Raw genomic sequence first — 27,376 nt, forward strand, 5'->3', positions numbered from 1 at the left:
AGGAAAGTAATGCCTCCTCGTGAATATCAATCTATCACGTGATATCGACAGCTAAATTTAGTCTATCATACCACAACTGGTGAAGAGTCAACATCTTCATAATTGTGATAGTTTCACAAAGGAAAGGGTATTTTCAGTAAAGCATACATTTCTCCGATATACGAGTACAAAAAAGAGAAAAAAATACAAGCCTGTGAGTAGATATGAATACTTCCTTTAAAAAAATGACGTACACCTGTGTTTTTCCCCTATGTGCTATTTATAGATCCTATAAGTGTTAATGCAGAAGTAAGGGTATCATGAATGACAAACGTATTTTACTCATTATACATGTATGTATTTCAAACTAACAACTGTTAAGCATATTAAAAATCAAGTTGGATATTTAATTAGGCAAAAAATAACGACCACCTAGTTCTCCGCGGACATGCGTAATGAGGTCGGTTTCGCTCTTCCTTCATCAATATTCATGAAAAGGTATATTTTCCTAGCAGAAAAATAAACAATTAAAAATCTATATCTTTGTAACGAGATGGAATTCACCATTGTAATTTACAGATTAAGGATAACTTTTATAACTAGACAAACACATGCGTTTTCACTGTCATTCAAAATTGACGCAAATTATAGCGTGTATAGCTTTAAAAATTGGCCTAGGACCCCCTACAGAAAAAATTAGCTACGCTTATGAAGTTCTTTACCATAACCGCATTTTTACACAAAAGGGGTGAATAAACCCGGGTTTTAAACTACTGGTGGTGAAATACCTTAGGGTTCAAACGCATCAGGTGGAAATGCACCAGGGCAAACAAAATCACTTAGATCCGCGAAGCACACTGCATTATTACTAGTCTACTTAGATATTCTGTGTAAAGGTAAATACAAATAATTATTTAGTTAGGTAGGGAGAAGTGAACATGGCATTAATTTGTATATAAGAGCATGTACGTATGATTTTTATTTAGAACAGTTTGATGTCGCTAGGATACATATTTTCAGATCCTTGATTTGATTGGTTAATTTAGATATTGAATCTCGAATTTCGAATCTCGAATCTCGTATTTCGAATCTCGTATTTCGAATCTCGAATCTCGAATGATCCTTCTCGGCTTTCGTACATGTCTGCCATGACCCTGCCCGACAACTCTTCGTTCTGCGTATCGAAATTTAAAGTGTGTCGTTGGAATGCTTTGTTAAGGAACAGATCATACGGATACATGTGACAAAAACAGGTAACAGAATACAAATAATCTATATCCGAACATATATTGCACTAAAACATAAGTAAAAATATACATATTCATTAGTATTACAGGAAAAGAAATAATATACTCAATAGAAATTACTGTTAAATTTAGTTTAGCTGTCTATAAACAGTACCTTATACTAACATTAACTTCAAGCTTTCCATTTTAATTACGATTTTTTAAACCATTCACTTTTATTAGTTATATGATAATAGATAAAGTGCACTGTGACATTGTTTTACAAACAACACATTTTTAAGATATTTTAATTGAATTTCGACAGATATAGGGGTGTTAAAAATTTATGACTCTTTCCTATTTCAGTCCCGCTGACAAGGATATTTTTATGTATTTTGTAAGAAGTCGATCATTATATGGGACTCATTTAATGTTCATGCACAGTCATGATTAAGAGCGTGCAAGCTGTTAATATGAAATTGTTGAACCCGGGTAAACCATTTTGAAGCAGGATATCATGGTGGAACGCTAGACAAAAACTGTATTATAAGAATCGGTAAAGTATCATTTCTGAATCAGGTTTTCTTTGTTCAAGAAGGATATGCTCTCAATTATTTCATAGGATTTATTTTATGAGAAATTAGAAAACCTGCTTTGGTTTCAAATAACAAACTGTAGAGTGATATGAATAAATGCATGATAAAAATATCAAATTAATATGTCCCCCTTTTCAGTTCTTTTAGGTTAACCCAGGTTTGGTAAGAGCATGAAAATTCATATCATATTTTTTAGGAAAGAAAAATGGATTGTATCTTTGGTGTTCCCCTCCCCGTTAGATAATATGCATTGGCGTTCTCATAAAGAATAAATAAATACATACCCTTTGTTCATATTTCATCATATGTCAGCTCGAGACACCAATATATGCCAAAGGGATGAAGGCCCGAGGGCTGAAATTGATCGAGGGCTGATACAATGCTGATGCAATATGGAAAAGAAAGTGCAGGTTCATTGCAAACTTTTTAATAACACACCGAACATAAAAAAACCATTGGCCGATTTCACCACTATAACTTCTACTAGTATTATAAAACAGAAATTGCAAAATGATGTTAATTTAATTATAAGAACAACAAAACAGAGAACAAGAACGAAATCAGATGTTCTAAAAACTTCATTTTTTCCTCGTTTATAAATACAGTCATATACTTGCAATATAGCGATGTAAATCAAAGGGATTTTACATTTTTTATGTTTTTTTCACAAATATTAATCAGAAACACAGACACAGTGCTTTATTTGATCACAAATGCCTCATTTCATCATGTTTATAGTGAATGCATCTTAAATAAGAGTTCTTGAAGGTGTGCAAGACGGATTCCTGTGCGCGTATTGAAAAGTAAGCTGAATAGTATTTGAAATTTTCGTGTATTTATTACTAAGCATGCATCAAAAAGAAATAAAAACGATACCCAAAACTTGTAATTTATGCATATTTTTTTTTTAAAAAAGCGTTCAGTGTCTCAATGGCAAAAACTGTTGATATATATTATACTCATAACGCAATTTTGAAAATTTACGCCCTTTGATTTTTTTCCAAAATGCTTTAGAGTGTTAAATAGATTTTTTTAAATAGACAATTCAAAAGTACATCGTTGACTAATAACGATATTTTTGTGAAATTAGTTTGTCCTCTATTTAGTGGGATTGAGAAACAAATTCTAGATTTTTGTAAAATTGTCTTAAAGGATGATGTTTACTCCGGATAATAAAAAATTAATGATAATGAAAATAATACAATTTTTTAATGTTATAAACCTTGACTTTTAGTGTTATATTTTCACTTTGAAAAATAAAAATATGTAAATAACCTACTATTTTAGTTTGTGACCTTTGAATATTTTTTTTTTAATAAAAAAAAAACCATCCATTTAATTTTACCTTTCGATTGAAAAGTTAACCAACCAACAAACAAAACAAACCAACTGGTAAATGTGTGATGTACGAGGGTATTATTAGACTGTAGAGTCAACTCTTAAGTATATGTATCTATGTCCAAGTAACTTTAGATTACATTAGGTTATACCAACAAAACAACCAACGCTTAAATTCTGACGCACAAATCAACACGATTGTATATTTTCTAAGATTCTAAAATTTTGAAATCGACTACAATTTATTCAAGAAATGGGGAATAAAACTTTGTAATAATATTACATATATTTTAGGTTTATTCTTAAACTCATAATCTACTCATAAGAAATAATGCTAATCAAAAGAAAATGTAAAGATCCTCTGGTATAGATTTTGTCGTGACTAAAGAAACTGGTTCAAAACTGTGTTCAATCTGTCAACCCACAAACCCAATTCCCAACCCCTCATGTTTGGTAGGTAAGGACAATTCTGAGCTGACAAGTATAAATGTTGCACTAGTTTTATATAAACAAATCTTAAAGTATAAATAAATTATTCTATACTCTTCAAACTCCAAAAACTAATATATTTGAACAGTGACATCGCCTCCCCTTAAACAATAATGTTTTGTGGGTCATGAATTTCATAAATATTCCCAGTAGAGGCTTTTTTGCATTTATCACCATAAATTTTGTAAATCTCCTAGATACCTATATACTAGGATAAGACAACAAAGAGGTGCTGACATGTTAACTACATGTATATTACAACCAAGCCCCACCTAAAACACCATACTAGTATCTACTGACATGTTTCATGGTGAAAAAGCATTTAGGTAGAGGTCTTCTTGCTTATTCCAGCTATGCTCTTGGTTTGCTACTAACAACAAGTACTAAAGAGGGATATTTTGAAATTGTATTAAAGCAAGAAATGTAACAACAGCTATCTCTCATTAGAGATACATAAACAAGTGAGATAAAATGTTCACACTTATTTGTTATGTAAACATGGTTCGAGCTAGTTTTGTTAACATTGTTGCTTTTGGTATTGGTAAAAAGTAAATCACTTTTTAGCCGGGCTCTGCTGAAAGCAGAGTCCTGGCTATAGGCAGGTCAATCGCCAATGTTACTATAAATAGCACAAATAAACAAAAAACCAAACAGCGTCAAGGTAAAGCTTCCGCTATACCAAATAGTTACACAAAGAGCCACGTTTTGTCAAAAGTGTTGTCATTTTGTTTCTCTTTTTAAATTTCGAATGAATTGTTTATCTTTTTAGTTTTCTTATTAATAACGTGTTTTTAAAACATTACTATGCATTTTGGACACATACAATGCGCATGAATTTCCATGAACTACTTTGCCGCACGATGAAGAAACGGGGATTGAATATATAATGCTTGTTGCAAAATTCAAGGCAGCAACTGTTGAAATTTTTAACTTCTACCAGACAGACTTATTTTTTGTTTATAGCCGCTTACAAAATGTTGTCGCTCTCTGATGCTTTGCCGACATTAAAAGCATGAGAGAGAGAGAGAGAGAGAGAGAGAGAGAGAGAGAGAGAGAGAGAGAGAGAGAGAGAGAGAGAGATTCAGTCTTTACTACACAATATGCATAAAGACACATCAAAAGAGCCCGGCTTTCAGTACTTCAGTACTTTGATTTCTATTTGTAGGTTAATTCTGAACACAGACAATTTTTAGTGTTTGTTACATCTCATTTTGTTTAAGGTATGATATTTTCTATCCAGCAACCTATAATTATGTAAGCAAATTCAGTCTACAAAAGAAAGAGTTGTGATCTGTTTCTTGCTTAAAACCCAACAACAAAATTCAAATTTTGGTGGACCATTAGAAATATGGGAGGATGGAATTTGAAAATTTTAGCCCACATTGTAATCATGTCACGATTTTGGTAAGATTGTTTCCCCTTTTCTTATTGTTTACAACGCTTTAGTAATGCATTTCTAATAACCAACCTAGATTTGAGTGTCAGGTGTAGAGTTTTAAGCAAGCAAGATAGATGGTTCACAATTCTTTGTTACTAGTATATAAACAAGGCTCATGTCACGTTGCTGTAGACTTCTGATAATAATTATATTGACCTATAGATGGGACATCGACCATAAAAACATAATATAAGACTATAAAAATATGCATTGACCTTATAAAATGCTATAATAGTATAAAATACCGTATTTTAAAAGTAAAATAATATTAATATCACGTTTAATATATTCATTGTTTTTTTAAGCAACGGTTATCAATAAAGCAGAAACGTTTCCCATCTTTCTGTGAACAAAACGAAGTAGACTTTGAACATGGAAATAAGAAGTAGAAGTAGACAGATTGTAATCGCTGCAATTGACTTGGGCACCACGTATTTAGGGTATGCTTTCTCAATGAAACATGACTGGGGTCATGTATTCTCAAATGCTTGGAGCTGTGGCAATTTTGAATCTTACAAGGTCCGAACATGTCTACTTTTGAAGAAGGATTTTACTGAATCTTCGTTTGGATACGCTGCTGAGGACAAATATGTAGATTTGAAACAAGAGGAGTGTCAACATGATTACTTTTTCTTTCAACAATTCAGAACGATAGATGTATGTTGATACCTCTCTCTCTCTCTCTCTCTCTCTCTCTCTCTCTCTCTCTCTCTCTCTCTCTCTCTCTCTCTCTAGCGCGCAAATTGGAGAAATACTTAAATGGTGTTTATTACGTATTATCCTATGTGACATTTTATATTCTAATCGTGTTTTGCTGATATATTCTTGCTAAATGCTCAAAACTGATGTTGTTTTAATTTAGGACGATGCAGAAGTGATGTGTAAGGATATCACAGGAAACCTTTTGAAAGCAGAATTGGTCATTCAACACTGCATCGTTTGTTTAAAAAAACACTTAGTACAGAAAGTTGAGGGGATGTTTAAAGGTGCTATAAATAGTGGAGACATTGAGTACGTCTTAACAGTTCCCGCCATATGGGAAGATAATGCCATACTCTTTATGAGATCAGCTGCAGTAAATGTAAGTATCTGAGAAAGGGTGTTCGAATTGACTTTTCGTGCTCAGAATATCCTCTACAATGAAATTTTACAGGTAGATATAATGAAAAGCCCGCAAGATCATAAACATAATAATTCGATAATATCACTGTGGAAAGCCCAGAATGCTCATTCCAGATTCGAAATACGAGATTCAAAATACGAGGTTTGATATTTGAAATTTAAAATCTAAATTGACTTCTTAAATTAAACATGTGAACACCAGTATTCTAGCGACACCGTTCTAAATAAAGATCAACCGTACATTTTCTTACCTACCAAGAAATGTTATAATATCTCCAATAGAGTCTTTATATATTGTTTAAATTAATTTTGATGAATTATCCCACACACTTTAAATAATTAAATTAGTGATATTTGTGAATCTAAATGATTTTGCTCGCCCTGTGTGTATTCCCCCCCCCCCCATTCGTTTCAACTCGAAGTATTAGTAAATTAGGGAAGATAAAGAAATGAAGTGCAATGTAACTCCAGATTTCTTATGATATACACGTTTAATCAATATGTAATGCTAACTTATAACATCTTTGTAGGCGGGAATTCCAAATGAATATTTGACAATAGCCCTAGAGTCTGAAGCTGCGTCAACATACTGCCAGTACTTGAAGTTTGCCAAAGGAGATACATCATCTCCAACATTAGATGTTTTTAAATCAGGCACAAAGTATATGGTGGTAGATCTTGGGGGTAAGCTTTATTCATGCCAAGAACATTATTAACTTGTTTATCATAAACACACATGCACGGATCTAGAAGGGGGGTCCGCGGGTGTCTGGACCCCCTCCCCGGAAAATTTTCCTAAATGTACAGAGTAAAATTAACGGAATTAGGTCTTGGACCCCCCTCCCCCAAGAAAGCATAGATATCCTTCCGGATCTGCGTATGTATACAAGATGATAACCTACCCAAGCGAGGATATTCACCCTTTTCACATTAATGGGTTTTGTACACTTGAACCCGCAGTTTTTACTAAATATTTATCTATACTGCAGGCACGTAGCATCGGGGGGGGGGGGGGGGGGGGCAGGGTCTGCCCCCCCTCACGTTCTTGCTCAGCAAAGATTTTTCTTAAATTACATACAAAAAATTGAATTAACATGGAGTTGCCCCCCCCCCCACTTTTATGGGACCATTTAAAAAAATTGAATTGAAAATAAGGAGATAAACAATGAAATTGAAGTTAACAAATATGTAAGTTAACAAGATATACTCCCCCCCCCCTCCCGATTCTACGTGCCTGTACTGTACCCCAATTTTCATTTTTTTATATCAACTGAACCGAACGTTCAAGTGAGCTTTTCTTATGACATGCTGTCAGTCGTCCGGCCGTCCGACTGTCCGTTTGTCCGTCCGTCTGTACGCTTTACGCCTTGAGGCCCCCAGTGGGTCCAGGCCAAACCCCTGTGCGGCCCAGAGGGAAAGCCCACGGAAGCTTCTGAATTCTAGTTAAGAAAGAACAAGTGCACTTAAGCTATAGAGAATGGGCCCTTTTTCAGTGCCGTTTATATTTAGAAAATATCAACAAATTGCTTTTTTCCGTAATATTTCAGCACTCATGGATACTTCTGATTTATATGCACGCTTAAATTTACCAAAATTAGAATACAATTTAAAAAATTGAGGATTTTTATATGCCTATAAATAATCTAAATCCGGAAAAATCGAACCGAACCTACTTGAATTGTGTCTATTTAAATCAGAGGGAGGAGACATTTAAATCAACATTGCTCTGTTGGTGGATCGATTGGCGCGTTTGCTGAATTATACCTTATGCATTATTTTACGTCTGAAAAAAAATCGAATGAAGCTTTGAAGTTGCATAATACCATAGTGACAAACAAACATTCCTGACCATACAAAGATGATGGAAAGCGATCTAAAACGTGTCAATGTTTTACAGTGAGCACATTTGACAAACGTTTACCTGGATAGAAACCACGTGATTGTTTGAAATAATTTATTCCATGCGTGAGTTCAAACATGGGTCACGCAGGTAATAGCTTTCGCTTGCTATAGGAAAAACCTTGAAATTTTCATACGTTTTTCATTTTTTAGGTACCAGCCTAACCGAGTACAAACTTCTTACTTTCACAGGAGTTTACTAGATGTATAATGCGTATTTTGTCTTTTCCACAAGTTTGTACTCGGTTAGGCTGACAGTAAACAAAGGCTTTAAAATGAATGTCTGTCCTCGATTTACTATACAAAACCACGAAAGGCTGCTGACCCCTACTATGTTTTAAAACTTTGTGCTTTTTATAAACAATAATTTCAGCGCTAAAACTTGTTAATTCTTATGGAATAGATATCAATAGATAATGTTAGGGGAAAAAATATGCTTAATTTGATTCTTCATTTTTTCACTTTTCACCGGGGCCCATAAGTGCACTCGTCCAAATTTGTAGGGAAAAAATGAAGTCTTCAAAGTCAGACTTTTACGATACAGGCATTTTAATTTGGAAATTATAAAATTACAAGTTTTTAAAGGTTAGCAGATTTAAGACCTGCAGTAATCAAATCAAAAGCTTTTGTCTTGCAGAGATCCTTTTATCTTTGAGAAATGGCACTAAATCAAATATAAAGTTCAATGGGATGATGTACATGAAATTAAAAAAGAAAATAAACATGCCAGTTGTATCAGTTATAATACACTTGGAAGACTAGCTAGTATAACCTAATTACTCAAAGTGGTCACATTTGATCCAACTGGGAACGTGACTAAAATAAAGTATAGATAAATACTATCCGTTGAAATCAGTCTTATATTGAGAAATCCTATTAGTTTCTACAAAATTAATAATTAGGACTCAGTTGATCATTTTCTTTGCCAGAAAGAGTATGATTAAACTTAATTTTGATACATGTAATTGCCCCCCTCAAATCCGCTACTGGAACCACTGGGCCAAATTTAACCAAACTCGGTACAAAGCATTCTTTTATATTTATATATATATATATATATATATATATATATATATATATATATATATATATATATATATATATATATATATATATATATATATATATATATATATATTCTCAAGAAATACAATGCTACAATTTGTAATTTTTCTATTTTTCTATGCAAGAATCCTTAGATATTGTAGATTCTAAATTGTACAAACTGTGACCCTTGGGCCATTACTGGGTCCCCAAGAGGGGTTCAAAATTTAGGATAGAAAGATATGGGGAAATGCTTTAAAATCTCCTTTTCAAGAAACACAATGCTACACTTGTATATGTATACTATATGTAATATGTTGCCTAAATGCATTTTGTTCAGCTGACTGAAAAATTTTACACTTTTCCGGCTTTTGGCTGACTTTAGTTATATAACTTATAAATACATGTATATATTCTTCTCTTTTGGAATTAAATTTCAAATGCATATAAATGTATAATGATTTTTTTTAAGACGAAAGGGGGTGTTTGTGCATCGTAGACCTTTAAACGTTTTTCTTTTTCTATTAAACGTGTATTAACAATCAATAAAATATATTATTTAGCTAAAATTCCATAAAAGATGTCATAACTCAATGTTGCTCCTTTTGATCAATATGTTAAAAATTTTCCCTATAATTGTTACACCTTCCTCAAAAAATTGAGATGGCAGTTCGCTCGAAATTCATTTTTCAATATGTTAACTTAAGATAAATGTTTGTTTCGATTGAAAAGTGGAGACAAAGACCCCCCACTCCCCCCCCCCCCCTCCTCCGATGCTTCGTCCCTATACAATTTACGTCGTACTATACATCTATCCACACCTCACTTCACTTCGTTGGTCATTAAGAAAAAAAATCATAGTATTATATGCATTATAGCGCAGTGTAAGAGGACACTCAGCTTTATATGTTATTTGTCAAAACAAACAGAGTTGTTCTATAAAATATGTAACAACAGACCACTATATCTTTTTAAATATATAATAACCATGCTTCCTTCGCCGCCTTGAATAAACAAGGGGAAAAAATCACATTATTTTTTATAAAAACTATGAAAAACTGTATTTCTTCAGCAATTGTGAGGTAAACAAACTGAATAGCGGAATCGTTTTTAAAAACCCTATGTACATTGAAAAGGTTTTTTTTAATTACAGTGTGTAAAAGTTCTTGCTCGGGCTAGATAACGAACTACAAAACTCTTCGTAAACGATTCGAACGCGTCACGTTCATTTATTTTTATTGACTATCGCCAAATAAAAAATTTAAAATATTACTTCCACATTGGCGCAAACAATTGTTTACAAGGTGTTTAAAAAACTATGTTTTTTCAAAGAGAAAACCCCTCTGGATTTTATACGAAATCCTGTTTAGCTACCAAAGTTCTTTCCATCAAAAGTAATGTATGCTCTTGTAATACGCTATCGCCTCGAAAGCTGGCTGTTGGGGGGGGGGGGGTATCTTTGGTCTTGTCAGCGCAAACCGTAACGCGCAACAGAATTTTTTAAACAAATTTAAAGTGTATGAGGACAGAATGTGTGGTAGATTTGCATTTTTTTGCAGAAAATTTTGTTTGATTCCGTAATTTTCTTTTAATTTTGCCCTTTTTTACTTTTTTCCACTCATCATATACGTAAAACTTGACCATTGTTTGACCATTATTTGTGGGTAATACCGGAATGTATTCATATCATGTTGTATATTTACTTATTTCTTTTAATATCGTTTAAATCTGGTTTATAAAAATTTCATAATTCAGTGAATAAAACATAATACTGTAAACAAACTTTTATGCGTATGCGAGAAATTATTGCGAAGTTAGCGAGAGCATCCTCGTCTCGAATATTTCTCGCCGCTAACGCAGTCATAAAATGTCTCTGGTACAGTATATATTTCTCTAGACAATCTACATCTTAATTGCGAAAGTTCGCCGTCGAACCATTTTTTGCTACTGTTAAACGCGAAATGCTGTCGCCGCAAAAAAATATTGGTTTACAGTACTTTATACATAAATTTATTTCATTCCGGTTGATTTTTTTCCCATAATTATAGAACGTATATATCTATATATGCCAGCTATATGAATGTCAATTACCATTGTTTCATTTTGTCACAAATTTCTTAAAATTGGAAAATATTCGTAGGTAACTTTTGAAATACTGTACCATTTCAATGTCATTTTAATGTTTAAAGAGAATTGCACTAAAATTGGCCACTGTGAGAGAATATGTTTCATACTGGGATTACAATTCAATTCAATGATGCGATGATTTTAAAACAATTTCTATTTATCACGTAGGTGACACAGCAGATATAACAGTTCATCAAAAGTGTGATGATAATACTATAGAGGAAGTTCTTCCAGCGACTGTTGGTCCCTGGGGAGGAAATTCTGTTGACGACCAGTTTATGAAATTTTTGATAGAATCGTTGGGAAAATGGGTGTATGAGGATTTCAAAAGGAAACACATGAAAGATTATGTGGACATGAAGAGATGCTTTGAAGCAAAGAAAAGATCCTTTAAAGCAGAGCCAGGCGGGGTTATTCGAATGCCAATGCCACAAACTATACGTAAAAAGTTCGACAAAGTTAAAACCTTTCAAGAGGCTATTGACAAAAATGAAATGCTAAAATGTGTGAAATTCTCTACTGGAAAACTTATAATGGATAATTGTTTATTTGGTAGCTTCTTTAAGAAAAGTATTGATGGAATAGTGAAACATATTGATGAAATATTGCAGGCACCGGAGGCAAAAGGTGTCAAAATCATTTTTATGGTTGGTGGTTTCTCTGAATGCTTACCTGTCCAGGATTCAATCAAACAACATTTTGGACAAGTTTCTGTTATTGTACCTGAAAATGCTGCACTCGCTGTCTTGAAAGGGTCTGTCTATTTAGGCCATATCCCTGATGCTATCCCGCGTAGACTACAAGCAAGATATACATATGGGTTTCAAACATGGCCCGAGTTTAACGAAAAGATTCATCCGAAAGAGAAAAGAATCCAAAGCGGAAATTTTTCAAGATGCCGAGATGTTTTTTTCAAGATTGTTAGCAAAGGAAAAAAATCAAGCCGGGGTTGAAAAAATCACAGTTTTTTCTAGCCCCGCGTAACAGAGAAAATATTGTAGAGTGCGGGTTGTTTGTATCAGATAAAAGGAACCCTAAGTTTGTGGATGACCCAGGCTGTAGATTGCTGGGCCATTTGTATGTCCCGTTTTCTTCAAACAAGCGAAACTGTGAAACATTGATCGAAGAAACTCTCATTTTTCAAGAAACATCTCTAGAATTCATAGCAGAAGATATTTATTCTGGATTGATGTACAGTGACTTTTTCGACCTGCAAAAAGATTGATTTTATTTAATATCTGATACATGTATGAAATATATCATTACAATGTTTTTGGAATGATTATGTCAGCTAGATTGTCTTAATAACTATCTTTAAACATTAAATTTTATTATGTGTTAGTAGAACTTTCTTAATTCTACATAACCGTAATCCAATCACAGCAAGAGAAGAACATGTTATCGGTTATTGCTTTTAATGCCATCAACACTACTGTTGCATATCAAAGTAATCAAAATTAAACCAAAAATATCATGATTACATTTTCTCGCTGCTATAAAAACCAAAGCGCATAATCCGAAAACCATGTAACGGTAACATTTTGGTATCACTTCAAAATTATATAATTTTCTTTGCCAGATAATGATACATTGATCATTGATTCACCAAATTTTTTAAGCGAACATTTGGCATCATTAAAACCAGCTGTTTCCAACTTCATATGTATTTTATCTTTTTGAATTAAAAAAAAAAAAATTTTTATCACTTCGTCTTGCAAAGATATTTTTGTACACACGCTATAGTGAAATTGATAAATATTAAAAATTAATACATGTACATTGTAGATGTATACTTCTTTCCTATCATATCGCGGGTTCTATGGTATCGCGGTATTTCTGTTAACGTATACGCGCTGAAAATGACATTTGACGTCGGGATATTTTTAGACATAGTAAACAGAGGCACGCTAATCATCACTGAGGTATATATATTATAGAGAAACGCACAAAAACATTAGTTTCTGGAAATATTTCCGTATTGATAGATTTTTCAACAAAATGATTTAACTACCGCGATATCATAGGACCGGTGTAATGAATAATAATAACCCCCGGAGAATAATGACCGGGAGTCATTTTTCGACGTAGAATAATGACCCCCCCTTGCTGAAGAATAATTGGATTTTTCTGAAGAAAAAAGACCCAGGGGTTATTTTTCTTTATGCTAAATATGAAGAAAAATGACCCCTCCCCCCCCCCCCGGTAGAAAAATGACCCCCGCTGTAAAAAGAATAGAAATTGGTTACCCCGTATCCAAGATACGACTTTAAAATTACTTGAATTTTCACTCTGTTTGACTGATTTTGATGTTATAAACACCGCGAATTTAACTAGTAAATAAATCGCTGTACAGAGTTTTTCATATCCGTAGCAAGCACACACAAAACACTCCTACATTGCCACATATTGATTGTTAACAGATACGTCACTTCTCTCGTCGACATATGGCGGTTAATGACGCAAATAAAGAAAATTCTACTTCAGTTATTGCTGAGATCAAAGAGATGCCGCGGACATTATTCTCCAATATACCACGAACGTCAACAGTAAATTATCAGATCAGAAATACCTATTTGTCTTGCACTGACCATGAAAGTTAAACTCCAAACCGTAAAAAGTTTTAAAACAATGTCAATTTCACGTGTTAGTTCCAGTCAAAATGATGTGTATTGCCTCAAATGTTTATTTTTAAGAGATCAATGCAGCTGTTCCTAGCACCTCCCTAGCACATTTTCACTGCGTGTTTTTACATAAAATATATCATGTGTAGTAAAAATAATCGTATTAAATTGCCCTTATTAGGAACATGATTCAAAGATATTTTATAAGTATAAGTAAGTAAAGAGTATCAAAAATCCAAAGAAAAATCCTGTCGTCTGCATGTGAACATCGATATTCTTAACATTTGTTGTAATGTTGTATTTGTGATCATTAATTCTGGGTGATGCACTTGCATACCCAGCATTTTTGTAAAAAGGGGAAAATCGTCAATGCAATTATAATTCATGAATAATATCGAATCTACTCTTTCATCGGCAATAAAACAGAATTTAGTTTTATAGTGTCTTTTAAAATAATTTTAATGCGTTATCACTCGTAATTATGAGATACATATGGTGTTTCGATGGGGCCACTTCAACCTTTGCACTTTCGCCTATCGGGCGAAGATGCAAGAGTGCGAAGTTGCAATGGCGAAGGTGGGACGGCGACGGAGCGAAAGTGCGAAGATGCAAAGCGCGACGATATGAAGGCGAAAGTGCGAAAGCGAAGAAGCGGTACTTCTATCGCTCCTTCGCCTTCGCAACTTCGCACTCTCGCCTTCGCATCTTCGCACTTTCGCCTTTTTATAATTGCGGAACTCTCTATCATTTAAATAGTTCCAAGCTAGGCTTATTTTGGGAAAAACATTCATTAATTAATAAAATTTAATTATCCAGGGGGGATGGGGTCCGGACCCCCCTCTCTCCTTTTACTGCGTGAAATTATTAATGTTGAATTTTCCGGGGGCGGACCTCCTCTCCCCCTCCAGATCCATGCATGAGCAAGCCTTAAGGGTGTCGCATAATGAAATTAGTATGTTACTGTGTTTGATCCACGGTAAAAAGACGGCTGGTAAGTGACAGGAGTGTGGAAGTGCATATGTACACATTATGGCGGACACATCCCCAGACCATGATACTCAGATGTCGTTAAGATGGCGGACAGACAAGTTGGGGATCTTATTTTTCGTCGTCTTTTCTCCATTTATAAACTTTCTTCCACGTATTTCCAATTACTATCTGGCTTTCATTACTAAACACCCATTTACTCCAATCATGATCAACAGTCCTATTTCTCATCTCCTTACACCATTTACACCGAGTTTTTTTTTTGTTGACTTTGCGAATCGCGACTTCTTTCTTGGCAACTCTCTGTTTATATCCAAGCTCTTAAATTTTTCTTAATATAGTTCGGGTACAAAATCTATGACTGTTGCCCTCATTAACAATACGAGTTATGTCTTCGTAAGTTCTTCGTCTGTTTTCTGTAACTACGCGCGACAGTTTGTTTATATCTCTGTCCGTAAACACTCTCTTCCTTACCCTTCCTTGTTGATTTTTTACATGTGCATGTTCCGTACGCGTTTCTTCAAATTTTTTCGCAATAATACCATGTATTGTAGATCTAGGAATCCCTAATGTTCTTTCCAACTCTGATGTATTTCTGTTTTCTCTGTAAGCTTTTAATACAATCATATTTCTGACGTTCGTACTTTTCTCTTTTGACCCATATTGTTTTGATAAAATTTTACCGTCAAACAGTACAGCAGAGGACAAAAATCGTGTGAATACGTCATCAATTTTAGTATTACATCACAAAGTTAAAATTAGAAAAGGAATATGCGAGAAAACGCAACGCTATTTGAGCACAGGTGGCGAATAATTATGTCCCTTGCATGACTACTCTTATAAATTTATATTTTACAATGTCAAATAAACTATATTGTAAAATAGCTAAGGTAAAATTACATATTTACGGAGTTTAATAAGGGACTATATACATTGTGGTGAAAGGATCTCAAGAAGAATCTTAATTAACATTTTTCATAGCTCAATAGTTTCAGAGTACTGTAACTTTAGCTACCTAATTTTTTCAGTGCATACCTTTCCAGATACATGTAGTTTGTGCATTGAGCTATATATCTTCATTTTTCTGAAAAACATTTGATAATTTTTTTTATATTTTAAAAAATTTAACTCCAATCTTTGCCTAAAATTAGATATAACATCATGCCATGTCTAACATTTTTCATAATTAACCCCAAGTTTTGGCTTAGCCTTATTTTCTGAATTTGTAAGAATTTTCTCACAAGTCTTATATAATTTGAGTAAAAGTTCGAGACTTTCAAATAATTTCATTGCATGTTGAATCATTAATTACTAAAACTCTTTTATTTCATAGATATAATTTCTTTTTTTTTCCTACAAAAAATATAACTCACGCCCTTTCCAATGGAGAAGTCATAGTTTTACATTATATAAAAAGTGCCTGTTTGGGAGGGTAATAGTTGAAATTGACACTCCGGGAAAACCATTGTCAACCGACGCGAAGCGGAGGTTTACAATGGTTTTCGAGGGGTGTTAATTTCAACTGTTATCCTCCCAAACAGGCACTATTTATTTTATTATACTGAATGTCTTAATTTTATAGATGTTTTTACAGCTTTTATATAGAAATGACGTGAATTCCACGGCGAACCGTACGCTCATAATTTTTTACGCGCATGTAACAATTCGTTGTGTTACCCGTTGCTAAGTGTGTTGCTAACGCTGAGGGTAATAGAACGGATTATCAACTGCATCTAAACCAATCAGATTTTAGTATTTTTAAAACATGAAAGTATAATAAAGTTATATAGTTCTTTTACATGAATAAAAAAAATCCTTTATTGGATTATAAAATGCCTTTTGAGATTTCAATATCTCCATTTATGTCATTTTATAAATGAAAAGTATTCATAAGACATCACCGACACATCTATTTTCTATATTTTTTTTTAAAATAAGTTTTTTATTATTTTATAGGTCGGTGATGTCCTGTATATTTAAAGTATCCATGTACAGTTATCCCGGCCCATGAAAACAGCGGACTGAAACGTCTTAGGGCCGAATTGACTGGAAAGTAATTTTATAACATACAGACCGAAACCTGTGGGCACCGTCTCGTTACTTGATGTGTGTCTGACAGTCAAGTTGACACAGGATTACATGTAACTTGATGTAAGTACCAAAAACAGTTGGTATTTCGTATATTTATTCACCATCAATCTCCTTTATATTCTTATACTTTCAATGTCTATTTTAGGTTTGGTCAACTATAAAGAGATGTCATCTTTAGGTGTTCAAACTACAGAAACGAAACGAAAGTAGAATTTTTGAACATGGAGAAAGCCAGCAAAAGTTCAAAGATAATGGTAGCCGCTATTGACTTCGGCACCACATTTTCTGGTTTCGCTTTTTCTCTGAAAAGTGACTGGGGAAAGGTATTGACCAATACTTGGTCTGGTGGATCTCTGATCTCGCACAAAGCTCCAACTTGTTTACTCTTGAAGAAGGATTACAAAGAATATTTTTTTGGATACGAGGCAGAGGACAAATATTCAGATTTGACATCAGATGACAATCACAGTGACTACTATTTCTTTCAACGGTTTAAAATGATTCTGCACCAAGACTTTGTATGTTTATACTCTCTCTCTCTCTCTCTCTCTCTCTCTCTCTCTCTCTCTCTCTCTCTCTCTCTCTCTCTCTCTCTCTCTCTTTTCTTTATAAGTGGCACATTTATTCAGCTGCCAGTTAATTCACTGTCATCAAACATGATCAAAGGTATAACCTTGCCTTAATACCAATGTATAAAAATGAACTTGTGCAACTTGCAGATCAATAATCAATTTCCATATATTTATTTCAAATAACTTCATTTTTAAAAAAAATTGTTTATTACATAAATAGTGAGGAGGGGTAGAGAAAGAGTTTACTTTAGTCTTATGTCATGTTAACCTAGCAAGAGACTGTAGTAAAGGTTGTATGGGACATCTGTTGATAATAAAGTGGATTAAATAAATTATTATCAAAATACTTTCACCAGTTAGGAATTTTAAATTTTCCTATATTTACCCCAAAAATACCATGTACATGTAAAAAAAATTGAAAGGTAAAAATTTTAAAATCCCTATTGGGATTCCATTTCATGAGATTCATAGTGAACCCTCTAAACCGCTGCGCTACGCTGATAGTTGACAATTTTGGGAAAGAAACTATCTATAAAATTGCATTTGATTTTATTGTTTATTTTGGTAAATGGTATGTCACAATATACCGCCTCAATGTGTGACAGTCAGACCAGTTGAATGCATGAGGCCAAAAAGCTCAGTCATTAAAGCACCTGACTCATAAGAGATCCAATTTTCTCCTGCAATGATTAAAGAATCTGAGTCGTTGATCTTCAATGGTCAAGATAATTTAAGGAAGACGGAATGTGATGGTTAGGGTGGTTTGATTGCCATTTGTTAGTTCAGTTTGTAAATCACCAAATTAGAGATAGAGGGGTATGAATCATATTCTTTGTTAGCTGAAAAACTGTTGTTTTACTGGAAATTTGGGTTGACAGATTGTAGAGCTATTTAGGAATATATTCCGTAAATATTTTAATATTTAAAAATTCCTGATAGACAAAGGGGATTCAAAGTTGTGAAAATTAAGGGTCACAGCTTTTTTCAAGGGGAGATAATTAGAAATTAATGAAAAATTTTGAGAATTTTTCAGAAATATTCTACTCAAGAACCAATCAGCCGGAAAAGCTGAAACTTGTATGGAAGCATCCTCAGGTAGTGTAGATTCAAAGTTGTGAAATCATGATCCCCGGGAGTAGGGTTTGGCCACAATGGGGGGGGGGGGGGGGGTCAAAGTTTAACATAGGAACATGAAGAGTAAATCTTAAAAATCTTCTTCTCAAAAACTAATCAGCCAGGAAAGCTGAAACTTGTGTGGAAGCATCCTCAGGTAGTGTAGATTCAAAGTTGTGAAAATAATGACACACCCAGGAGTAGGGTGGGGCCACAATGGGGGGGGGGGTCAAAGTTTAACAAAGGAATATATAGAGTAAATCTTTAAAAATCTTCTTCTCAGAAACCAATCAGCCAGGAAAGCTGAAACTTGTGGGGAAGCATCCTCAGGTAGTGTAGATTCAAAGTTGTGAAAATAATGACCCCCCCCCCCCCACAATGGGTTGGGGGGGGGGGTCAATGTTTCACATGGGAATATGTAGAGTACATCTTTTAAAATCTTCTTCTCAGAAACTAATCAGCCAGATGATTCTTTATAATTGTTAAGACTTAGCCCTAGGACAATTCTTCACAAGAAGGTTCAGAGTTTGATGTAGGTTTATATCCCGTATATAAACAATTGTTAAGAATCTTTTTAAGAACTGCAATACTCAACATGTGATATGACTTAAAATCATCCTGTTAGAAAAGGGACTAATGATTATAAACGTAAGAATATCCAGGGGGAAAATGGATTTTATTTTTACACAATTTACACGTATTATTGTACACTGTCCAGATAGTTTGTATTATGACTCCATTAAGCTGATTTTATCATACCTATTGTTCCTCAGGTGAGAGATGTGGCCCATGGGCCTCGTGTTGCATGTAAAGTGTGTGGAAAGCTACTGCAGATACCATAACATACACAGGGCACTCAAAGGTTAAAATGAAGAGTTTAATTATAACGCCACAAACATTGAATGCTGTAAAATGCAACGTCAGAAGCAAAAATCAAAGTTCACACTTGTGGCTGATACAGTGGCTCTTTTATTAGTTTGAACTTACCCTTACGATAAAACAGGAGTTATGACATATAAATCACATTTGCAGACAACGCATGAAGTTAAAAGATGTAAATATAAGCATTAAATCATTATTTTTTGAAACATAACTGCAGCGATGCGTGCATAACACACTAATGTGCTTTACTCAATTTGTATGCACGCACCGCTGCAGTTATGAGACTATATCATTCAAAAAATAATGCTTAAAAGATATCTTACAACAGATATTTATATTAATTGTAAATATAATAATAAATAATTGATTATAAAATACTTTCTTTTTATTTTGAGTCCTTTATGATGACCATTATTATACAGTTCTTACTTGAGGCTAAAACACATGTTCGTTTATCTTTGATACTGTAAAAAAAATTGCCTTATTCTAAAAATTAGCAGACCAAACAATACTAATATTTTCTAGGGTATACTGTATTAATGATGAAATACTACCATCACAAATGTTTATGAAATATTAATGCATAAATGCATTATTTTCAGACCGTAAAGAGGAACATTACATGCAACGACATCACTGGCAAACCCCTTGAAGCAAGCTTGGTCTTTGAATATTGTATCAGGTGTCTCAAGAAATGCTTGCAGCAACAAATAGAAAAGAGTTACCTGGGAACTCATGATGATGACATTGAATATGTCCTAACTGTTCCTGCCATTTGGGGAGACAAAGCTAAATTGTTCATGAGAGAAGCTGCTGTAAAGGTATTGTACAAGGATATATGTGATGTGTGTATGACTGTAAGTTAATAATTAACTTCAATGCTCAACATAATTAGACAATCAAGTGTGGGTCCTAACTCAGCATGAACAAATTTATATTTTTTATTGTACACTGCTCTCGTCTGTGAAAATGTGGGTTTTTTTGTTTTGGTTTTTTTTTTTTTATAAAAATGCAATTTTTAAGGAAAAATAAATTATTTCAATAATTACAAAAAAGTCTCTGTTACAATTAGATTTGGAAACAATAGATCAGTCCTTCATCTACTTAATTGTAGAGTAAGGCTAACAAATCTGTTGATATAAAGAGACTTGCAAAACTTCTGAAACTCTATATTGTAATGAACATACTCTAGTAAGCTGGAGTGGACAGTTGAAACCAGAGTATTTTCCTCACACTCACTCTTCCCCTTTGTTATCCGTCAATGTACATTGTATATTACTTGAAAATTCTTATAGGCAGGAATTAAGAAAGAAAATTTGACAATAGCTTTGGAGCCAGAAGCAGCATCTATCTACTGCCAATACTTGAAGTTTGCCAAAGAAGATACATCATCTCCAACATTAGGTGTTGTGAAGCCTGGCACAAAGTATATGGTGATAGATCTTGGAGGTGAGGACATATATTCATTGTCAACCAAACTGATACCATTGTTTTGTTGCCTATATTAAGGTCACTTTTTTGGTCCTAGCAATCCAGTTTTAAACTGTTTCGAAAACAATTGTCTGCTCTTAAGGCAGAGCTATGCTTGCAGGTTTTACTGTAAACATATTATATTTAGCGTGTACGATATTTGGCAGAAAATAGTTTTTGAACAAGTTTGCGTGGATTTGAATTAGCGTATTCCTGAATGTGACTATTCTAATACAGATATGCATGACATTTAGCGGTGTACTTGATTTAGCGGAAGCTGCATTTCGCAAAAGGTGCTAAATAGAATACACAGCCAAATGTAGTACATTTACAGTAATTTGATATACCAACTATGCACTGCCAGTTACCGTATTACCCATTTAGCTAGCTAGATGAGATTGTCAATACTACAATAGTATTAACAAACTTTTTGTATTAGGAGGGTTGTAAAAACCAAAAATTGAAGTATGTCAGTTCCCAAGATCCCCCATGTTTTATTTACCTGTAAAACAATAGCTGGAATTAAGTTTGGCATCCTCTGTCTGATATATGTTTTAAACATTTATGGATGTACAAGTTGCATAGAAATTATATTGCTAAGATTATCAATAAAAATTCATTTCATTACATAAAGCAACACATACACACACCAGTATTCCCTCTTCGCTACCCAAGGGTTTTTAATCCATGCTGCTGTGACGGTCAGACCGGTTCGAATACCGGCGCCAGATAGCTCAGTTGGTAGAGCACCTGACTAGAGATTCAGGGGGCCCAGGTTCGAATCCCGGTCTGGTCTGTCATGTTTTCTCCTTTCCTGTTACATTTGGTGCCGTGACCAACCCCTGGAACTGACAGGTGAACTCCTGCCAGGGAAAGAGCCTGGGGTGATCTTCGGGGACGAAGATCATTTAAGGGGGGAGGAATGTGACGGTCAGACCGTTTCGAATACCGGCGCCAGATAGCTCAGTTGGTAGAGCACCTGACTAGAGATTCAGGGGGCCCAGGTTCGAATCCCGGTCTGGTCCGTCATGTTTTCTCCTTTACTGTTACACTGCTCCTCACTTTTTGTGACAATGCTACAATTTGCAGTGATACAATACAAACATCCTGAGGTAATGTAAATTCAAATTGTATAAATGGTAACCCCTGGACCATATTGATATAAGGCTTTAGGACAAATGCAAAGTATACTTATTAGCATAGGAAAAACTCTTTTTTGATTAATTCCTTTTAGTGCTAACATTTGTAATATTCTTTTACTAGCATTGTATAGTTGAGATTCAGATCCATTAAAATCATGAACCTAAGATTATTAAACAATGGGACAGGAAAGAGGAGAAGGGGTCCAGTTTTGCAATTCATTTAAAGATAATGGTTGTAATAATTTTTTAACTACAATGGAAGTAAGCTACTTTATATAAAAAGTTTTTCAAGGTTTATGACAATATTCAGTACTGATAAATTATGAAATCTGTATGTCAATCTGATAGCTAGCTTTTTTTTAATTATGTCTCCTTTCCCAAGAGGAGATATATTGTTTTGAAGAATATTTTCTTCCTCTTCTCCCAAATTTTGTCTGGGTCATAACTTAAATACACTTTCACATATAGACAAAACTTGAAACATACTGTGTACAGGGAAATATTTGCCCCCGTTTTATTTTTACCCCTTTCGTCCTCGTTATCAGTGGGCAAATTAAAGGAAGGGCGAATTCCAATGTCTCAAATTTTCTCTCTTTAAACAAAACTGTGTCTGGGTGAATTCAAGACCTTACAAAACTGCTTGCAAATGTAGAAGGGTAAAAATTACATGGAGCTAAAATAACCCTGTATACAGTGGATAGATGATGTTGAGAAGGAGCGCAACCAAAATTTTTACCTTGACCAATCATGTTTCTTAAGGTAAATCAATTTCTAAAATATATAGTCTGGACCATAGTATGAGATTCTTTAAACAATCAAACTCTAATAGTTGTATACAAGATATATATAGCCTAGCTGTACCCTACCAACGTTTTTGGCCTTTACCTAATGTGTTAATTTCAAGGTCAAATTAAAAAAATTCTCACAAGCATTTTCCTTAAAGGGGCAAGGTCACGATTTTTGTCATATTTTATTTTTCTGTTTTTATTATTTACAATGCTTTATGAATGCATTTCTAATGATCAAATGAAATTGGGGTGCCCGTCGATTAGTTCTAAGCAAGATACAGAGCTCACAATTCTTCGTCATGTAAACAAGGCTCGTGCCCTGTTTTTGTTTACATAGGTTCAATATACCAGTAAAAAATCTTTTTCAAGATGATTTGTCTATATTCTTATTTATTTGAATCATAAATAAACAGTTTCTAACGATTAACGCATTCATTTTAGGTCTAAAACTGGAATTTTCACTTCAACATTCAAAATGTTACATAGCGAGGAATTGTAAGCTCTGTAACTCACTTATAACTCAACAAATGACATTCAAATTTTGGTTGCCTATTAAAAATGCCTTACTGAAGCATTTTAAACATTAAAATTGAAAAAATAATTGTTGACCAAAATCATGACCATGCCCCTATAATATACTTTGACAGAAGGACTTCAAACTTGAAACAATGATAATAATACACTTAGATGAACTGTTGTTAAAATTCTGACCTTGACCCTTTTCTCCACTTAAGGTTGAATTTTTTTTAAAAATTGCCCAGACTGTAACCTTGATTTCAAACTTGGGAGAAATTGATCTATATAAAAAGTGACACATACCCAATTTTCTGACTTTGACTTATTTTGTGAGGTCATTCATCTTGAAAAATGATTATATTATCAAGGCCATTACATTAGATTGCTTTATCAAACAGCCTTTACAATTACAGTGGAGCCTCAGTTATCCGGACGCTTTCGTTCCCAAGTCCAATCGTCCTGATAGATGAAGCGTCCGGATATCTGAAATGTGTCTATTGTTGTCATGAATGATAATGTATTTGTATACAATGGCTTCCAGTGTTGATACTAGGTTTTTTTGCCTTTCACACCATATAGCAACAAATGCTAGAGTTGTCTGTTGATATGAACGTTTTTAGATATAAAGAACTCTGCTTTATTTTACTATTTTGTCATGAAATATTAACCGGACAATAATGATAACCGAATCAAGCGAAATTCTTTGTGTCCAAGTGTGATATGTGTGTGATACACTGTTGTTCGCAATTTTCTAATTTTTGAAAGTGATTTGGGAAGTCAGTGTCAAGCTACTCATGAGGGTCTAGCACGTAAAAAAGGTGTGAAACTTAATTGACGGGGTAATATTTTGTACTGAGAAGGGTATCATCAAATTTTACCGTCCGGTTAAATGAATCAAGATTACCGGTAGTAGTAAATCAGCGTTTTGTGGTAAAAACAGACCGTCTGGATCCGGAACGTGGAATTCCGGATAAATGAGACAAAATAACATATAAAAAAATCTGTTCCCAAATAAAATCGTCCGTAAACTGAAGCGTCCGGTTATCTGGCGTCCGGATATCTGAGGCCCCACTGTATACCACATATATTAAAATAATATAAAACAAAGCTACCAGGTAAATTCTTCCAAAAAAATGTAAACTTGGTCTAATTTGTTTTTCAATGTCAAACATATTAACTATTGCCTTGGCCATAACATGCAATTCTTTAATCAAACATACTTTAAACTTGTATCATAGATAGATGATATAGAACCTAGCCAATACATACCAACATTTTTACCTTGACCTAATATACTGATTCTAAAGTCAAATAAGAAAAAAATCTCAGTCATTTCTTGATTATACATGTACTTTGACAGAAGGAGTTTGAACTTGAAACAAAGAAAAACGTTGTTTTAAGTCTCTCAGTAAAAAAAATTCTTAATTTAAACTGTGTTTAAGGAATGGGTCAAGGTAAAAATAAAACATGTTTTTTTCCTTGAACAATTTCTTATATCAAGTTCAAATTAAGAAATTCCCAAATTTTGTCCAGAAGATAACTTTAAAACCCTTTGACTGAGAGACTTTAAACTAATAAAAATAGAGTGAAATCTAAGAATTAGCAAATATTTTGCCTTTACTTATTTTGAATCTCAAGGTAATTTATCATTTTAAAAATATTTTTCAAGACATAACATAATAAATGTATAAGACTCCTTTAATATATTCAACTAATTTCATCCATATATAGATTTAGAAAACATAGCTGCATGACCCCTATCCAAAATATCAAAACAATTATGACCCTGACCTATTTTTCGAATTTTCAAGGTCAAATTTATTAATATGCCCCATATTTCAAACCTTGGGAAAAAAGAAGACTTGATAAGGGTTTCTAATTGTTGTTTTAAAAAACTGTCAAGTTTTATGTAGTATCTGTAAGAGATTTTAACATTGATTTTGAATTTGTTAACAAGCAGCTAGTGGGCAAAAGATGTTATTATAATCAGTAAGGACTGATGCCTCTTCTAAATTTAAATTCATGGTGGCCCCTTGATTATTATTGATCATGTAGTGAAAATGTATGAATTCTTATCTCCTTCTCTTTCTCTAGTGCCTGCTGTATTTAAACTTCCAATCAGGGGCATATTTATATAACTGAACTGACTTCTGAACTGAAACCATCTTTGATGATGATACCATTGTACATAGTACCAATGAACATACCTTGCTTTTCATGTATCTGGTAGCTGTTACAGAATTCCCTAAATGTCAATAACGCAATGATATGTTTTCATCTTCTCTTAGGTGGCACAGCAGATATAACAGTGCATCAGAAATGTGAGGATAACACTTTGGAGGAAGTTCTTCCAGCAAGTGGAGGGCCATGGGGAGGAAAAGCTGTAGATGACCAATTTATCAAGTTTTTATCAGAATTAGTGGAGGAGAAGGTATGGGAGAACTTTAAAAGTGAACACATGGAAGATTATCTGGAAATCACAAGGAGTTTTGAAACAAAAAAACGAACAATCAAACCAGACAAGAGTGGAAGCACTCGAATGCCAATACCTCAAGCACTTGTGAAATTGTGCACCAAGTCTCACAGAGTCAAAACTTTCAAAGAAGTCATTGAAAAAAACGAGGCACATAAAAATAATGTGGATATTGTTACTGGAAAACTTGTGTGGAATAATGACTTTTTCAGGGGTTTCTTCAAGAAAACTATTGATGGAATTGTTAAACATATTGATGAATTATTCCAGGAATCTGAGGTAAAAGATGTCAAAATTGTTGTTATGGTTGGCGGTTTTTCTGAATGTTTACTGGTCCAAGATGCAATTAAGAAACATTTCGGGGATGTTTCTATCATTGTACCAGAAGAAGCTGGATTGGCTGTTTTGAAGGGTGCCGTCTTTTTTGGCCACGTGCCAGATGCTATCTCTCGTAGATCAGCAAGATATACATATGGAATTCAGACATGGCCCGAATTTAGGGAAGGGCATCATCCAAAAGAGAAAAAGGTTCAAATTGGAAAATCAGTACGGTGCCGAGATGTCTTTTTCAAGATTGTTACCAAAGGGGAAAAGGTCATGCCAGGGTATATGAAGTCCCAGATATTTCAAGCCCTGCATAACAATGAAAATCTTTTAGATTGCGGGGTGTTTGTTTCAGATAAAAAGAATCCAAAGTATGTAGATGATCCAGAGTGCAGACTGCTTGGGCATCTACAGGTCCCATTAAATGTAGAAAAGCAGACCCTTGAAACGCTAATTGAGGAGACACTGATTTTTGGAGAGACTGAATTGAAATTTAAAGCAAAAGATGTATATTCTGGTATGCAGTGTGAGGTCATCTTTGATCTGTTAAAAGATTGATAAAGGATATATTGTTGTAAGTTGTGAGCAAAATACATGTATTTATAATATAATTAAGACCATTTTCTGAAAACAGGCAAATTGAAAGATTAACATAGATAAGTCCTAAATGTTATCATTTTGCACTATCACTATGAAAGAGTTATCATATTGCAGTATAAACATCAAATTTTATTTAGTTCTATGCTACATATGTACCTTAAAAGATACTTTTTTACTATAGCTTCATTTCATGGAATGACATCTGCCCCTTCACCATTTATTTCATCCCTCTTTAAGGTTTTCTAAAGTATCAATTAATAAAAAGGTACAATTACAAGTTGAAATTCAATGTGTTTTATGAGAACATTATTTTTAGACCGTTTTTATACCAGTTCAAATCAAAGTACTGAAAGTACTGAAAAGCGCTAACCTAGCTTGGTTCTAAGAAAATTTACTGTGTGCAAGCGTAGGCGGAAATGAGCCTTATTGAAATTTTAGTTTATGTTTAATGAATATCAATTTAAAGTATCGAAGGCCAGATTTCTTTAAATATATGTTACTTTCTGAAGATGATTTGTTCGGTGTATTTATTCGCAGTA

The 27,376-nt window shown here is 33.8% G+C and overlaps 2 protein-coding genes across 3 annotated transcripts; both read left to right on the forward strand.

Annotated features, from left to right (window-relative positions):
- The first annotated feature begins 1,122 nt into the window (after positions 1-1,122).
- On the forward strand, positions 1,123-12,945 carry LOC105344612 (heat shock 70 kDa protein 12B). Of its 2 annotated transcripts, none has more exons than XM_066076532.1 (5): positions 1,123-1,232; positions 5,372-5,723; positions 5,929-6,147; positions 6,719-6,872; positions 11,427-12,944. In XM_066076532.1, exons 2-5 carry the CDS (start codon positions 5,439-5,441, stop codon positions 12,209-12,211), a joined length of 1,443 nt encoding a protein of 480 aa, XP_065932604.1. In that variant the 5' UTR covers positions 1,123-1,232; positions 5,372-5,438; the 3' UTR covers positions 12,212-12,944. The 2 variants fall into 2 exon arrangements, with proteins under 2 accessions (XP_065932604.1, XP_065932605.1); XM_066076533.1 differs by lacking the exon at positions 1,123-1,232 and adding an exon at positions 4,441-4,848 and having other exon boundaries at positions 11,427-12,945.
- Positions 12,946-16,877: 3,932 nt separating this feature from the next.
- On the forward strand, positions 16,878-27,169 carry LOC105344611 (heat shock 70 kDa protein 12A). Its single transcript, XM_034444304.2, has 5 exons — positions 16,878-17,017; positions 17,103-17,475; positions 20,127-20,345; positions 20,820-20,973; positions 25,729-27,169. Exons 2-5 carry the CDS (start codon positions 17,179-17,181, stop codon positions 26,793-26,795), a joined length of 1,737 nt encoding a protein of 578 aa, XP_034300195.1. The 5' UTR covers positions 16,878-17,017; positions 17,103-17,178; the 3' UTR covers positions 26,796-27,169.
- Positions 27,170-27,376: the final 207 nt, after the last annotated feature.

This window comes from Magallana gigas, chromosome 2 (assembly GCF_963853765.1).
Source record: "Magallana gigas chromosome 2, xbMagGiga1.1, whole genome shotgun sequence".
Taxonomy (NCBI): Eukaryota; Metazoa; Mollusca; class Bivalvia; order Ostreida; family Ostreidae; genus Magallana; species Magallana gigas.

What these genes read in the sequence shown, in the direction of transcription:
- LOC105344612 (XM_066076532.1), top strand. Translation starts at nt 5,439, where the DNA reads ATGGAAATAAGAAGTAGAAGTAGACAGATTGTAATCGCTGCAATTGAC. An exon ending in AACAATTCAGAACGATAGAT is followed by an intron (nt 5,724 to 5,928) that starts GTATGTTGATAC and finishes GTTTTAATTTAG; the next exon opens with GACGATGCAGAAGTGATGTG. An exon ending in TGAGATCAGCTGCAGTAAAT is followed by an intron (nt 6,148 to 6,718) that starts GTAAGTATCTGA and finishes ACATCTTTGTAG; the next exon opens with GCGGGAATTCCAAATGAATA.
- LOC105344611 (XM_034444304.2), top strand. Translation starts at nt 17,179, where the DNA reads ATGGAGAAAGCCAGCAAAAGTTCAAAGATAATGGTAGCCGCTATTGAC. An exon ending in TGATTCTGCACCAAGACTTT is followed by an intron (nt 17,476 to 20,126) that starts GTATGTTTATAC and finishes CATTATTTTCAG; the next exon opens with ACCGTAAAGAGGAACATTAC. An exon ending in TATGGTGATAGATCTTGGAG is followed by an intron (nt 20,974 to 25,728) that starts GTGAGGACATAT and finishes ATCTTCTCTTAG; the next exon opens with GTGGCACAGCAGATATAACA.